Here is a 15,594-nt window from a genome sequence, read left to right as displayed (position 1 = left end):
CAGGATAACTTTCAGGAGTTTTTCCGGTAATACCTCCATTAATTTAATAGCGAAATCTTCTAGGATTTCATTCTGGAGTTCTTTCCGCTATTACTTCAAAATATCCTTTAAGAATTCATCTAAAAATTTCTTTAGAAATTTATCCAGGCATTCGTCCATATATTTCCTCGGAAATTCTTCCAGGTATTTTCCCAGGAATTGTTTCAGGTACTTCTCCTGGGGAACTTCAAAAGAAATTCCTGGAGGAACTGCTGGAGGAATGCCTGGAGGAACCTTTGGAAGTATTCAAGGAGGAATTCCTGGAGGAAATTCCTAAGAAAGTCTTGGAGGAACTGCCGGAGGAATTCCCGGATGAACTATTGGAGGAATTTTTGGAGAAACTCGGAGGATTGGCTGGAGGAACTTCCGGAAGTATTCCTGGTGGAACTTCCGAGGGGTATTCCTGGAAAATTCCAGTAAGAACTTACGGAAGAATCCCTGGAGGAACTCCATTAAGAATTCCTGTGGTAAATCCTGGATAAATTCCTGAGGAAACTCTACGATGAATTGCTGGGATAACTCATGGAGGAATTTCAGGACAAATTCCTCCTGGAATTCTACCACCATATGTAGTTCCTCCAAAAAATCTTCGTGATGTTCTTCCTATATTTCTTAGAAGATTCCCACCTGGTGTTTCTCCAGGTTTTCTACCGGTAATTCAACCAGAAATTCATTCAGTACTTTCTAGAAATTTATCAAGTTCCTCTATGAATCCCTCCTGGAATTCACCCAGGAGTTTCTCCAGGAATTATTTCTTTGGCTCGTCCACGAACTTTCTTGAACTTTCATTGAAGTCATGCAGAATATCACGGATGTTATTTTAATCCTACGAAAAATATTGAGAGGTTCATACTGAACAAAATACTAAACTAAAATACAATAATAAACAAAATACAAATACAATACTAAACAAAAATCACCATTTAAGATATAAATCCAGTATTTTCCTAAAAAGTACCAAATTCCTGAAAATCTTCTGGAGGAGGGGCCTGAAAACCATTGTAAATTTTACTAAGAATTCCCAGGAGGGGCTTCATCAACATTTCAATAGGATTACTCAAATATGGTTCTCTCATTGGATTGCTCTGGAGAATTTCGCGAGGACAATTGCGTGGTATTATTAGTAGGTCGTACAGTGGTTTAGAAACTCCCAAGTTTTTCTTTTACTCGACAGTTAGGTATATAAGTATTCAGTGTGAGAATATGTAAATCGGAATATATTAAAGCGAAAAAGTTTGCCCTTTTTATTTGTCCCAGTGAATTTTTCCCATTCCCAATTGAGTATATGTAAAAATTAACGGATTACAGCATATTACAGTTGTTATTTTGTTATTACAGTTTTATTTGCACTTATGTAATATTATTTGTGATCTATCCGGAAACAATTGTTCGAATTCTCGGAGAAATTAATGGAGTAACTTAAGGAGAAATTCCTAAAGGAACTCCCGGAGAAATTTTTGGAGGAACATCCGGAGGAATGTTCCTTTGCGAGTTTAAGAAATATCTGGAAAAACAGGCAGATAAGTGAACGCACCAAAATACGAATTTTCAACTCTAACGTCAAATCTGTGCTGTTATACGCTAGCGAAACATAGCGAAACATGGTGTGTATCAGTGGAGAACACTCAACGGCTGCAGGTGTTCATTAACAGATGCCTGCGGTATATAATTCGGGCCTGGTGGCCTCACAACTGGATCTCAAACGACGAGCTCCATCGTCGTTGTCGTCAGAGGCCAATAGCAACAGAAATTCAGGATCGGAAGTAAGGCTGGGTCGGCCACACTCTACGTAGGGGCGAAAAAGAAATCTGTAAACAAGCATTAGACTGGAACCCGGTGGGACATCGCAGCAGAGGCAGACCCAGAGGCTCATGGCGGCGAAGCATGAATAGAGAAATAAAAGAAGTCGATCGAAATCTAACCTGGCAATAAGTTAAAGCGATAGCTGGGCAATGCTCAGGATGGGGATCTTTCAAGTCGGCCCTTTGCACCACCGGAGGTGTGCAGGATCCATAAGTAAAGTGAGTAATTAATGGATCTTCCCAAATTGGCTAGAAGTGACTATCACTTAATACCATTTCTAATACTTGATAGAAAAGCTTGAAAAATCTTCGAGAAATTCTATAATCTTCTATAGAACGTTCGCACATAGGTCCATAACCTATTTTGAGTGCGCAAGAAGAACGACTTGTTCGATTGACGTTTGAAGAAAAAGTGAAAAGTTTATTCAATATTACAATTATGTACATAGCCTACTACTATAGTCGCAGCTTACTACTCTTTTAACTTTCCGAGTCGTTTGATATAAAAGTCTCCTAAATCCATCGAAAGATAAAGACGCTATACGTTCAAAATCTTACATGATTTCGTGCGGGTACCCAATTTCAGATTCTGATTTGACCTCCAGTACCTTTGCATAAGACGTTGTCCAACGTCAAAATGAAAACGCGATCCGGAATGTGTAGAACTGATAAATCGATACCAGCATCAGAAGCTATCGAAGGACAATCCTTAATAAAACATTGAGAGTGTGATATCCACTTCAGCAACACATAACATTCACACAGACAGCTTACCATCGGTTACGAAACACTATAATCGGTCAAAAATAATTACATCATTAGTGTGTAGTATTAATATTTGCAGTAAACAACGCAGTGCTACGGCAGTTTTCAAACGAACGAGTTAGACATTGAATAGGAAAAACCCTTATTAATAAGACCTTAATCTACAACCAACTGATCCGGGACAACTTCACTTGACCGGCACAAACTGAATCAGCCGCTTGATTCGCCTAAGTAGCGCCTCGATGAAGCCCTTATCCGATGCGCGGGCGTCCGATCCCTGCTGCCCGGTGGCCAGCAGCTGCTTGCAGAACGTTTCGTTGAAGATGGCAATGAGTGTTTTCTTAAGTGCCGCCACGTCGTCGGCGGTAATCTTCCAACCGACTTCCGTCTGGGACGAGAGGTAATCTGAAATGGAAGAATGCTTTTGAATAATAGTTATTCAAAATATGAACGAAATTGAAACTTACTGTCAGATCCGCAGGAAAGGTTAAAGTGCAATGTGTTGACAGGAATCGCACGCAGCATGAAGAAGTCCAGATGCGCCCAAAGAAGATACAGACAGTGCTCGGTTATGAAGACGCAACGCTTCAGCTCCTCCTGCTTGTCAGTTATCCTCTCGGTGAGGATGTTGTGTTGAATTTGAACTAAAAATCGTATCAAAATATTATTAATAGAATCAAATACGAAAGCATCGAATATTACCATTGGTATCCAAACTGAGACTTGGAAGCGAATTTCTCTGGCGAACCAAACTCTCGAATGACAGCTTCTCCCGGTGGAAGTACTCGACCGAATTCTTGAGTTGGATGACGACGATATTCAGGCTGTGGCTCGTCTCCAAGGCAGCTCCGGTGACCTGGCGGTGGTGAACGCTTTCGCTAATCTGTGGCGCAAAGAGTACGTTGATCGTTCGATGGTCAACCGAATGGTTGGAAATGCTGTTCCTGGCATAGAGCGCCAAGTTGGCGCCGATCTGTAGGAAATATTTTAAATGGGCGGCCTTTTCGCGCTCGCTGCAATTGGTCAGGACGTTCTGGTTCAGTTCTTTCAGCGTTTGGTCCGAGAGGGTGAATCGCGGGAACAGCGTCAGCATGAGTTTCTGCAAACGATACAAATGGGCACCGAGGTCCTGATTGGCATTTGGGGTGATCAAGCTGGATATTTCTTGGTTGGCAGCACGAGCGATCAGACCAGTGATTCCGGCGAGTTCTCGAAGAAGGCCGATATTTAGGAACGGAGTTCCCGCACGCAGCACAATCTCGATCATGTCTCCGTGCGACAGTAGGAAGTTGATGACCTGAGTAACAGCCGAGTGGTTTTCTTGACCCAGAGTCGACAGAATGACGTCGCAAAGGTTTAATGCTGGGAACAGGATCTGTTGATAGCGAGCTTCAATCGGGGGGATGAAGCTTGATGATGTTGGATAAAGTGGGGAGTAGTTCTGAACCTGAAAATCTGGGTGTAGATCGAACACCTTCATCCCAGCAAGGACACTGAGCGCTCTTTCTTCCAACAGCAGTTCTGCTCCGATGTGCGAACTACCAATGCGACTCAACATGGCCATTTTTGATTCGTAGACATACAAAGCCTTCATATTCTCCGGCTGATTGTCCAGAATTCTACACAGCTTTGCATCATTCTTCAGTAAACTATCAATCAAATGGGACAAATATCCTCGTTTCGAAATAAACTGGATTACATTGGCCATCGAGTCCATATCCAGCAGCATGTCAACACAGGACAAGGCCAACATTTTACAGATATCCAAGCCTCCGGTGCAATCGTGGCACAGGATGTCGATCAACTTGTCTCCAAACGATTGTACAATCTCCACCACCATCTCAATTTGAGCGTGCGATTCATCTCCTCCTGCATCGTGAGTTCTTCCGGAAGCCAGACTCTTATCCAGTCGCGATACGTAAAATTCGTCCTTGGACGTTTCCGAATTTTGTTCGCTTTTATCCCGATTCGCCTTCACAATGTGCATGTAGTTGAGCAGCGCCGCATACAAATTAATTCTCAGTTTCTGCGATCCCACGCCACTGATCAAAATCCACTCCAAAATGTTCTGCAAAATGTACCTCAAGCTCAGCGTATTGGCCTTGGGTGAGAATCGTCCGACTCCTTGTCCCACACCATTTTGCGCGAAGCTTCCTCCAAACGACGTCATCAGCGTACTGTCATTCATCCCGGATGCAGCACCTTCTCCCCCATTCTTCAGTGAATAGCAGTGCCGCAGGTTCACCATCAACAGCAATATCGTCGACGACGCCAGGTTTGCCAACTCCGGCATGACTTGATTCGGCACCACCTTGCTCAGCATCGCCTGCACTATCTCCACCAGCAATCCCTGCTTCACATCCAGCGAAACAAACATCGTCGGCGTCACGCTGAATAGCACTTCCGTGGCCTGTCCCCACGCTTCCAAGAACTTCACAGTCGACGCACACAGATTCCGCTGGCTGTTCAACTGCAAGGCGTACATCAAAATCGTTTCGATTTCCGCCGATATGTGCGCCCGCTGTCCGGCTGCGATCGTCGTCTGCACCGAATTCAACTCGTCCTTTAGCACGTCATGCAGCTTCTTGATATCGATCAACTTCAGCGCCGACCCGGGAACCGAAATCTCACACTCCTGCAGTAGCCCTTGAAGCAACGAGTTATCAAAATAGTCCCACTTGGGCTTATCCAGCGACTTGATCTCGAAGTTCAAGCAATCCAACAACTGACACAGCAACAGCTTCGCCGATTCTGGTGCCTTCCGGGAAACAGTCGCTCCCGGTTCCATCCCCGTGACCGAACTCATCAACATGCTGGAATTGACCGTGCTGTAGTGGTGCGACAACTCCAACGGGAGCGTCTCGCTCGGTTGATTCTGCACCACACCGAGCAGAATTTTGCACACATTCCCGAACTGGGACACCTGACTTTTGTCGGAGGTCAGCTTCAGCTCGATGGCAACGCATTTGAGCAAACCGGTCATCTGGTTCAGGACGTGCGGACTCTTCACGTTGGCGAACGGGAGACCGTTAACGTGCCGGCACAGGAAGTCGTTGCACGACCGGAGGAAGCGCAGAATCACCTCCGAGGTGCGACTGTTGTAGCACAGCGAGTGGAGCAGACCGTAGGCATGCTCGATGAGGCGGTCCTGGGCGGTGGTCGATTGCTTGCCGGATTTTGAAGTCTGTGAAAATTTGACAAAAAGAATAAAATTTAAAAAAATATTAATCCAAAACTCCACTCACCTCCAGCGCATTATCCAGCAGCGTAATCAGCGACTTGGCACAGTTGCTCGGAAAATTCATCACCCCCGGCTGCTGCAGATTGGTCAGCCGAAGTTCCTTGTTCAGCTCGAACCCGAGCAGGTAGTGCGCCAAATTGGGAGTGCTCTGCTGGGGTAAACACTCCTGCAGCAGACCAATGATGGCCTCCTTAATCTGCAGCTCCACGCTGACAGCCGAACCGGCATCCGCAGCCGAGTAGTCCTCCATATCCTGGTCGCCTTCGTCCCCACCGGATGGATCGACCGATGCCGCTGCCGAGGCGGCAAACGTCACCGATTCGCTCTCCAGGCACTCGACGAAGCCTTGGCGTATTTCGTTTTTGATTCGCTCGTTTTGCGTCAGCAGTCCGAGAATTTGCTGATTGACGTTCGGTTGGCGCATGATGGCCGTGAGAATGCGAATAGAAACGAGGGCGTTCTCGGGAAGCCAGGAACTGTAAGTGACGAAACGGACGATGTTGAGCATGTGGTCCGCTTTTCCGCTGCGGGGGTTCATTCCCAGCAGGAGTTTGTTGGCTCCGGCAAGGAGGATCGAACAGTTGGCAGAGAAGTGGGCGTTGAAGAAATCTTCCTGAGTTTCGAGAGCCCGTTCGATGATTTGCAGGGCGAAGTGGCAAGTTGCTTCTAGATGTTTGCGTCCAGGAAAGGGAGCGAACGAATCGAAAAGAGTGCACGATTCGTCAATGATGTGCAGGAGTAGACGGAGGAAGTCTGATTTGGTGTTGACCTGGAGCAGGATGTGGAAGCCTGGGGGAGAGTTTTCCTCGCGCATTTGGGTGGGCGAGGGGAAATCTGCCGGGGTAGGGGCGTAGTTCTGAACGAAGGAGTTCAGCAGTCGAAGACACTTTTCAGCGATTTGCCACTTTTCAGTTGGATTCTTGTAGTTGCGGTTGTAGAAACGTAAAAACACCGCATCGATGATGAAAGTGACGTACGGATCAAGTCCTGGTTTGCGAGGACCGGCACCAAGGCCTCGTGGAATTGCGGTTTCACAAAGCGTGTAGAGAAGGTCCAGCATTCCTAGCGTCAGAGGGTAGGTTTCGTTGCGCGATTCAATTTCCTCTAGCTCGGATTCTATACCACGATTGGCAAAGGTGCTCGTAGTGGGTATTGTTGTTATGACCTGGGATGCTTCGAGGTTGTTCCACAATTGTAGAGCGGTTTCCTTACTTTTACCAAGCGCGGCGAGCGTCTGAACAAGCTCGGCTTTCAACGAAATGGTAACGGAGCAGCTAATAAGTCCTAGTAAGACATGTAGAGGAGCCCAGTTCGGATGTTCGCAAAGGGCGACTCGAGCGACTTCGTCATGTGTGGCGACGGCACGAATTACCTGGAGAACTGCCTGCAATCCAGCGATTTCCTGCGGATTGATGTTTCTACTAAGAGCACGATTTCGGTAAACTGTTTCGCTTCCCGGATTCTGCTCCTGACGGAGATTTTGATAATAACGAAACAAGGAATTAAAGAAATGGTCCCAGGAAATTGTGGCCATTGACCCGGAAGCACCGCCGCCTTGCTTCAGCAGGTTGAATGCGTTCCTGGCGGATTGTGGGCAACTCGATAATCCGGCAAGCATTTTCAAATAAGGAATAAACAGTGTTGGCGGTAACAATTCCCCTGCCAGACGGATGAATTTGAACAGACAAACCGATCGGGAAGATGCTCGTTGATAATTGGCTGCCACTTCCATCGGTCCCCAATACTCCAACGACAAATTCAGTCGCATTTGGTCATTCTGATACAGCTTTCCTACTGACAGCAGCAGTGCCTCAAAGTTTCGACACAGATTGGCAGGTGGATCCAAGCCCTGCTGTTGGAAAGCCTGAGCAGTTCGTGCCGTTTCGTCCGCCCGCGCTCTCAATTCAGTTACTTTCGAGTGCATCAGCTCAATAAAGTCCGTGAACAAAACATGCATCCTCCGATAATAAAACTCCGTCCGGAAGATCAAATCATTCTCCAATAGGGTGTAATGAATAAAATCAAACACTCTCCCTTGGATCGCCGCATCCACCAGCAACTCATCCTGATCGATAATCTTCGCCGTGTTGGAATACAGATTCTGAGGAGCCAGCCGTAGCGTCGCGATGGCCAATCCAAACGTAAACAACGAAACCGATCGCAAACCTTCGCACTCCCAACTGGAACACACTGCATCCATCACCTTCTCGATGAATTCCGGATCCCTCACCATTGGCAGCCGTTTCACGACCTCCTCCCCATCCTCCCGCCTCTGAATCACGCTCATATCCAACCCGTACATCAACGCCATCTGCAGCGCCAGCGTCACATTGTCCACTCCGCCGCTCGACACCGTCGACTTGTACTTGGCCAAGTATCGGATCAGCTTCACTGTCGTGCCCTGTGGAAGCCCGCACTGTGCCGCCCAGTTGAACAAACACGTTGCCAACAGCACCCGAATCTCCTCGAACAAATCCAGCACCTGGCGATGATGCTTCGGCGGACCCAGCGCCCGATTCGTCGTCAGAACGTCCAGTTCTTTCGTTACATCCAACTCCCCCAGCAAATCCACGATTTTATTCAGCACACCGTCAGCCACAAGCCCATCCGTGTACGCCGTTATCAGCTGCGTAATCTCGTGCGGCGCATCCGTGCACCAACTCACACCAGCCCGGGCCTGAAACAGCTCCTTCAAGCTCGCAATCAACGACTTTCTCCCATCGTAGTACAGCAATACTGCCACCAAGCCCCGTGGCAGCCCCGGATGATTCGGCATCTGCTGCTGCGCTGTGCAAAGCAATTCCAGCGCAATGTACTCGTTCAAATCGTACATATCGGAAATAATCACACTCTCGTCCACCAGATCCTTCGACAGAATCGTGTGCCCAAACTCAGGCAGCGTTATTCCGTCCGTAATCCCGACCCGGATTGCCTCCCGGCTTTTGGCATTCTTCGGTGGATTTCGCAGCAGGGTGGTAAAATTCTGCTTGTGCTTTCGCAGCAGCGCATCCAGACTGGCCACATTTTGTTCCTGCTGTTGCCCAGCGCTACTGCCGGACGCCGACAGGAACGACTCGATACTGTTGAAGAGGTGCTTGAACGGGGTCCACATATCGTCCGGAGTGGCTGAAATGGAATGCAAACAACCCCGAACTGTTATAAACATAACCCTACATAATGGGTTCGAAATTTCGGCGCGGAAATTCAGACAAAATACCGAAACAATCTACTAACCTTCACTCATTTTGAATAAATTACGGTTCCGTGAACAGTCGTTTGATATACCCGGACAGTGTAAATGAGGATTGTTCCTTTAATTTTGCAAAACCGAGGAAACTGGAAGGCGGTTCAATTTTTCCGCGAACGACGCACCAGCAGCTTTTCGTTTTTCTCGAAAATGACAGTCAGTTAAATGAATGCGTTCCTGCTCTCTGGAATCCAACTCATGTTTGTGTTCATTTGAGTGAGTACATACGACTTGCATCTTTTGGGTTTATCACAACACCAAAATTTCATCTCTGCACGGAAGAAATAAACTACCCAATAGTGAGTTTAATTCACCCAACCTCGAACATCCGTACGGGAAGCCAAAATTGAGTAAGTAGTGTCGAAGTAGTTTGCCTTTACTCCCATGTTAAAAAAGTACCCAACGGAAAATTTATTGACCCAAATTTAAGTTTAATTTACTCAATTTCGACCTCAGGTAATAAAACTCAACACTGGCTTCCCGTATTGAACTGGCGTCGTTGGATTGTTTGGCTCTTTTGTTTTTGACAACAAAAGAAAGTGTGGATGAAAGAGAAGAGAAAAATAACTCAAAAGTAAGTTTAAAAATACTCAATTTTGGGTACTTTTTTCTTCCGTGTGCCACTGCAAATAATTTTCACGTACACGGTAACCCCAAAATACTCAATAATTAGTACAAAATACGCATTTCAGTGACCAACTGGGACTACCGGGACTACCCAATAAATGCGTAAAACTATTTTACTCATTAATGCACGTAAAAAAATTTAATGTTATTTATTATTAATATTTCTAATACATTTTTGCCAAAGTAGGCGCTTAATGATATGTATAAGAAAAAACTTATACATCGCATTAGTCACATACATTCCGAAACTTATACTTTTCATTAACTTATGAATGTCATTAGGATTTTAATATGGGATCATTCATTAGGTGGCATAATGAAGAGTATAAGTATTTTCGAATGGTTTTTTGCCATAACATATAAGGTTATTTTTTTACGTGTGCGTATTCCGGCTCTATGTCAAAAATTGCGTACTTTTTATCCCTCCACGAAATTCGCTCATGAGTGAAATTTACGCATTTTTAGTAAACAAATATATGGGTGAGTTTCTTGGTTCATCGCAAATATGATTAAATGTTAAATTTCTTTCAGGCCAACTGTTTTAGACGTAAAAAGGGAACAAAACAAGTTTACATTATATTCTTTATTAGAAAAAAAAACTGGAATAGTTAGGATTCATCATCGAGTTCATTCGACATCATTCGGTGTGCTTAGTTTGCCTTCGAATGCCATTGGATTAATCCGGATGTGAAGGAACATCAACGCCCGATTGTGGCTGCAATTTCGGCGGGTGACATTTCAGTATGTGCTTCCGAAATTTGTGCTTCAATTCTTCCAAGTAACCTGGTATGTGAGGTGATTGATATTGGATACCTTTTCAAAGTCATAATAATTGATCAAAAACAGCAGGAATTTCATTTACAAAATCATAATTCTTACCCGAAAGCTTCTCAAAATTATCTTTAGCTAAAAAAAATTGGCAAATCCTTCACTTTTACTACCTTTTACAAAAGATAGCACGAAACTATGTGCATTCACGGAACAAACAAATAAAAAATGGCGAGCACACAAATGGAAAATGGTTTGGTACTATTTTTTACGCATTTTTAGGATGATGGTAAATCTACGAAAATGCATATTTTCTACTCCTTAGGGTCTGTCTCATTTGGAGAATTAAACTTAAGTGACAGTTCGAAAATTAAAAATTACCCCGTTAAAAGAATGGCTGGTGCTACCCAGCAATTCCAATAGGACATCGATGGAAAATGATTCGATATCTGTCAAAGTAATCTTGCTCTGCGAGCCGGGTTATTCGATAATTATTGAAATGTCACTTTTAAGTTTAATTTCAGTTTAATTATCCAATTGAGACAGACCCTTATTGAGTAGTAAAAATAATTCATTTTGTGACGTATACATACAATATAAACTGAAAAATGTGTGAACTGTACTCATAAAAGGTGTAATTTGCGGTTACCGTGTATAGCATTCACCTGAAAAGACACGTAGATATTTTCCACTAGTCTTTTCAGGTAAAATTTAAGTGAATCTGAAAACCAAATTCAGGTCAAGTGATTCAGGTAAAATGTACGTGATTTTCACGTAGCTTTCACGGTATGTGCAGGTGGTGACAAAATATTTTTCTCGTAGATGTTACGTGAATTTCAGGTAAATTTTAGCGTTTGTTTTAGTAGATTGTAAATGATTAATTATTTTTAGAGCGTCTTACACGAAAAAAAATGTTCATAATGAATATATTTATCCAAACACATACATTTTTGCCATTGTAGTTTCGCAATGTAATGTATATTTATCAGCAATGCAAGCTATACGGCACTGCATAAGACAACCATAACATGAAACTTATACTTTTCATGTCCCATATTTATATGCCCGATAAGAAATTTTGAATAGTTTGTATATGGATAACGTATGACTTTCATTAGGGATATAATAATAAATTCATTCTTGTTTCAAATGCTGTTTCCTTTCATTTTAAATCTTGAAATTATTTGAAAATCAAAGTTTGTATATAAATTGTTTATTAGTTATTATTATTTTTTTTTCATAATTTAGGCATATCTTCACAACCTTTTATGTACATGCTTTGATCATGTACGTTTACAAGCAGCGCCGCGCCATGACGTTATTGGAATAATCCGGTCATCCGTGTGATGATCCTGCACTCTGAAAGCTGCTCTTCGGTGTTGTTGTTGATCGACCATTGTTAAGATATGCCGTTAGCAAGCACCCCGGCAAGCACCGCCTCTCACTAATTTATACAAATAGTGTCATCGAGTAACTCCCGGACTCTGATGTCGTACCGCCGGATAGACATGTCCAACTATGCTTCTTCACCAAAAAAGAGGTCACACAATTCTACACTTCTTTCCAAAACTTGAGCTTGCTTATTACTCCGGTTTGCTATTCTTATGTTCCAACACATACTGTCGGTGGAATTGGTGGAATCCGCCACCGTGAGTCTTCATTGCATATGAACCGTTTTACTATGACTACCGTATCGGTGTTTCAGCGCAACCACAGTGACCACAGCTCTGGCAAACTCTCAAGAGATCGCCTCTGATGGGTAACTGAAACATATAAATTTCCTTCGTATTAATAATAATATTTATAATCACAGGTAAAATACAATCGCAATCAATTACCAGTTTTACTTTTTTTTCTTCTGCAGCTGTTTTCCTCTGGCACCAGAACAAACATCACTGATGCCGTTTTTTCATATCCCAACCTAGTCGAAAGTATAAGTTTTGCTCAATACATTTTTGCCATTGGGCAAAACTTATACTTTTCATGCGATACGATAATATTCGATATACACACTTGAAATAAGTGTTATTCACATTTCTTATGAGAAGTATATAATGGAAAATAAGAAATTATGTCTGGTCTCTTATGGATAACGTAAATGGAATTGAATAAACAAAATAATTAATTTTTTTTACGTGTAGGGGAAATGCTACAAGGTTAAAAGACTATTATTCTTCCATTTACTTCCACTATTCACTTTTATGTATCAACAAGCAGATACTTCCGAAGTTGGGAAAGTTGCCTGTATCTGGAGAAAAATCCAACTTCGGTATAAAAAGCGGTATAAATTTATTCCAGATAGACAATACAGTATCCCCCCGCTTATCCGGACCTCGCTAGTCCGACGACTCGTTAGTCCGCATCTCGCCAATTCGGAATTTTCCGGATTAAAAAGTATCATCACCCATTTAAACACATTATGCTGTCAGTCTTCAAATTTGTGCTGTGATTTTGTTTTGGTTCATTTGTATGGATTTGACAGTCGGATTAACGAGAGAAACCCCGATAGTCCGGCCATACATTTGCCGGATCAGCGGGGGTATACTGTACTCAATTTTGGCTTCCCGTACACTCAGAAATATAATTAATCCGAAAAAGATTTTAAATTAATCTTATTTGTCATTTCTCGCTTAACTTTTCAAAAGGACCTAAGTAACATTTTTTTCATGAATTAATTTGAATAGCGCAATCAACAGAAAAACATGAAAGCTTTCGATTGCAGTACTCAAATTAATTCATGAAAAAAATGTTACTTAGGTCCTTTTGAAAAGTTAAGCGAGATTTCTATGAATTAAACTAGCTTAGGTTAACAATGTATACTATCAATCATTATAATTTAAACTAAGCGGGATTAACGTAGAAATATACGTTTCTTTGCATACTGTCTTTTGCAGAATTTCATTTTTCCTTCTAACGCATGGTAAACCTCATTAGTACGATCGTAAATTATTTAGTTATTTAACCCAACAGCATCTGCGGATAACAAAAAGGTAAGACACTGAGGAAATATGTAGATATTCATTGTCTTTTTGTTCTAGACCGGGTTTAAGAATATCAAATAAATGCCAAAGCTCGCCTCTAGAGAATGTTTTACGGCTGCATCTCATCCACGAGCACGTACTCGACTCTGCTGTGTGGCATCAGCCAGGATGCCGATTTCTACTGGAACGAAATAACCACTTTGCTCGGTTCCACGATTGTCCCAAACAGTATCCCAAAACAGTACCAAACAAAGCATCTTCCTCGGCCGCCTATAGTCAGTACCAGAAACGAGTACCAAATCAAGTTTCCGATCCGAAAGTGACATATGGATCCATCAATTGCAGCCGGGATAACACCAATCGAAAGCTGGGTAGCAGTCAAGGTCAGGCGTATATTCCGAGATCACGAATACGGATAGCTGCGGTTAAGTTGGGGGACGGACGACTGTTGGCATGCCATAGTGGTAAACTTCAAGATTGCAGGCAATTTATCATGGAAACCCAAAAGGCAATGTTTCAAAAATGCGGAATGTAGAGCATGGAAACTACAAATGATTTGTTAAATTACTTACATCTTTTTTAAAATAAAATATCAATTGTCTATTTCTTGTTTTAATTTATAATTTGTAAATATAAACATTCAAAACAATCCAATCTAAAATACATTTTTCCCAGGAAATACTATTGGCAATAAGGTCAATCTATACTATATACCGTATTCATCAAAGTTATACTAATCGAGAATAAACTGCACTTAAACTAACACTGGGTCAACCAGGCGAATAGCCAGTTAGCATGACTTTAAATCTATTCAGCATAGATTTTTACCAGAGTGTACGGATGTTCGAGGTTGGGTAGTTTATTTCTTCCGTGCACGGAAGAAATAAACTACCCAATAGTGAGTTTAATTCACCCAACCTCGAACATCCGTACGGGAAGCCAAAATTGAGTAAGTAGTGTCGAAGTAGTTTGCCTTTACTCCCATGTTAAAAAAGTACCCAACGGAAAATTTATTGACCCAAATTTAAGTTTAATTTACTCAATTTCGACCTCAGGTAATAAAACTCAACACTGGCTTCCCGTATTGAACTGGCGTCGTTGGATTGTTTGGCTCTTTTGTTTTTGACAACAAAAGAAAGTGTGGATGAAAGAGAAGAGAAAAAATAACTCAAAAGTAAGTTTAAAAATACTCAATTTTGGGTACTTTTTTTCTTCCGTGTGTATAAAACTTCGGAGCTGTCATTTTTTTATGGGGTATATCGCCTCACATCCATTTGAACAAACATAATAAAAAGTTTTTATTTCAGTGTTCTGCAAATGCCAAAACTCACAGCAAAAATTTACCTCAAATCAAAACAGTCTCAATCTCCGCGAATAAAGCAAGCAGTCGTAGTCGGAATCAGGATACAAAAAGTTGTTTTTCTTCGCCTAAATAAAGTTATTTATTTGCTGCGTGTTCAAAATTGTCGGCTATCCCGAAACAATGACATCCCCGTTGGAAAATTTGGAAAGCCAGCTGGAAAGGTTCATTGAAAATGTTCGCCAAATTCGCATCATTGTCAGCGACTTTCAACCGCAGGGTCAGAACGTTCTGAATCAGAAAATGTAAGTATTTCAATGCATCTATTCTAGATTGTCGAACTTTTAACGTTCAATTCTGCAGACAATTGTTGGTAACGGGCCTACAGGAGATCGACAAGCTCAAGAACCAAGTGGACGTCAATGTTCCGCTGGAGGTGTTCGACTACATCGATCAGGGCCGCAACCCGCAGCTCTATACCAAGGACTGCATCGACAAGGCGCTGACCAAGAACGAAGAAGTCAAAGGGAAGATAGATTCCTATCGGAAGTTCAAGAGCAATCTGCTGAAGGAGCTGGACGACACCTTTCCGACCGAGCTCGCCAAGTACAAGGCCATCCGTGGTGACGAATAAGGGAAGCACTTGGCGTCGGATGTTCTATAGGGGGAAGACGATTTTTTAGATACTAAGATATTTTATTAAATTCTCTATTATATAAGCGGAATAAAGGTGAGCTAATTTGCGGGAAGCCAATCAATGTTTAGTCAATGGTAAAGAACTCCTTAATATTGTAGAATATTGTTCATACTTCCATCATAATCAT

The 15,594-nt window shown here is 42.7% G+C and overlaps 2 protein-coding genes across 2 annotated transcripts; one reads left to right on the top strand and one right to left on the bottom strand.

Annotated features, from left to right (window-relative positions):
• Positions 1-2,611: 2,611 nt before the first annotated feature.
• LOC134206880 (nuclear pore complex protein Nup205-like) lies at positions 2,612-9,259 on the bottom strand. Its single transcript, XM_062682623.1, has 5 exons — positions 9,082-9,259; positions 5,852-8,973; positions 3,309-5,790; positions 3,074-3,250; positions 2,612-3,011 (listed from the first exon to the last, which is right to left on the bottom strand). The coding sequence occupies exons 1-5, from the start codon at positions 9,089-9,091 to the stop codon at positions 2,794-2,796; spliced, it is 6,009 nt and encodes a 2,002-aa protein (XP_062538607.1). The 5' UTR covers positions 9,092-9,259; the 3' UTR covers positions 2,612-2,793.
• A 5,550-nt stretch (positions 9,260-14,809) lies between these two features.
• LOC134206878 (mediator of RNA polymerase II transcription subunit 10) lies at positions 14,810-15,524 on the top strand. The gene is made up of 2 exons (XM_062682621.1): positions 14,810-15,075; positions 15,134-15,524. The coding sequence occupies exons 1-2, from the start codon at positions 14,954-14,956 to the stop codon at positions 15,402-15,404; spliced, it is 393 nt and encodes a 130-aa protein (XP_062538605.1). The 5' UTR covers positions 14,810-14,953; the 3' UTR covers positions 15,405-15,524.
• Positions 15,525-15,594: the final 70 nt, after the last annotated feature.

This window comes from Armigeres subalbatus, chromosome 1 (genome assembly GCF_024139115.2).
Source record: "Armigeres subalbatus isolate Guangzhou_Male chromosome 1, GZ_Asu_2, whole genome shotgun sequence".
Classification (NCBI taxonomy): Eukaryota; Metazoa; Arthropoda; class Insecta; order Diptera; family Culicidae; genus Armigeres; species Armigeres subalbatus.
The sequence above is the reverse complement of the archived record's forward strand: the minus strand, read 5'-3'. Positions and strand labels throughout refer to the sequence as shown.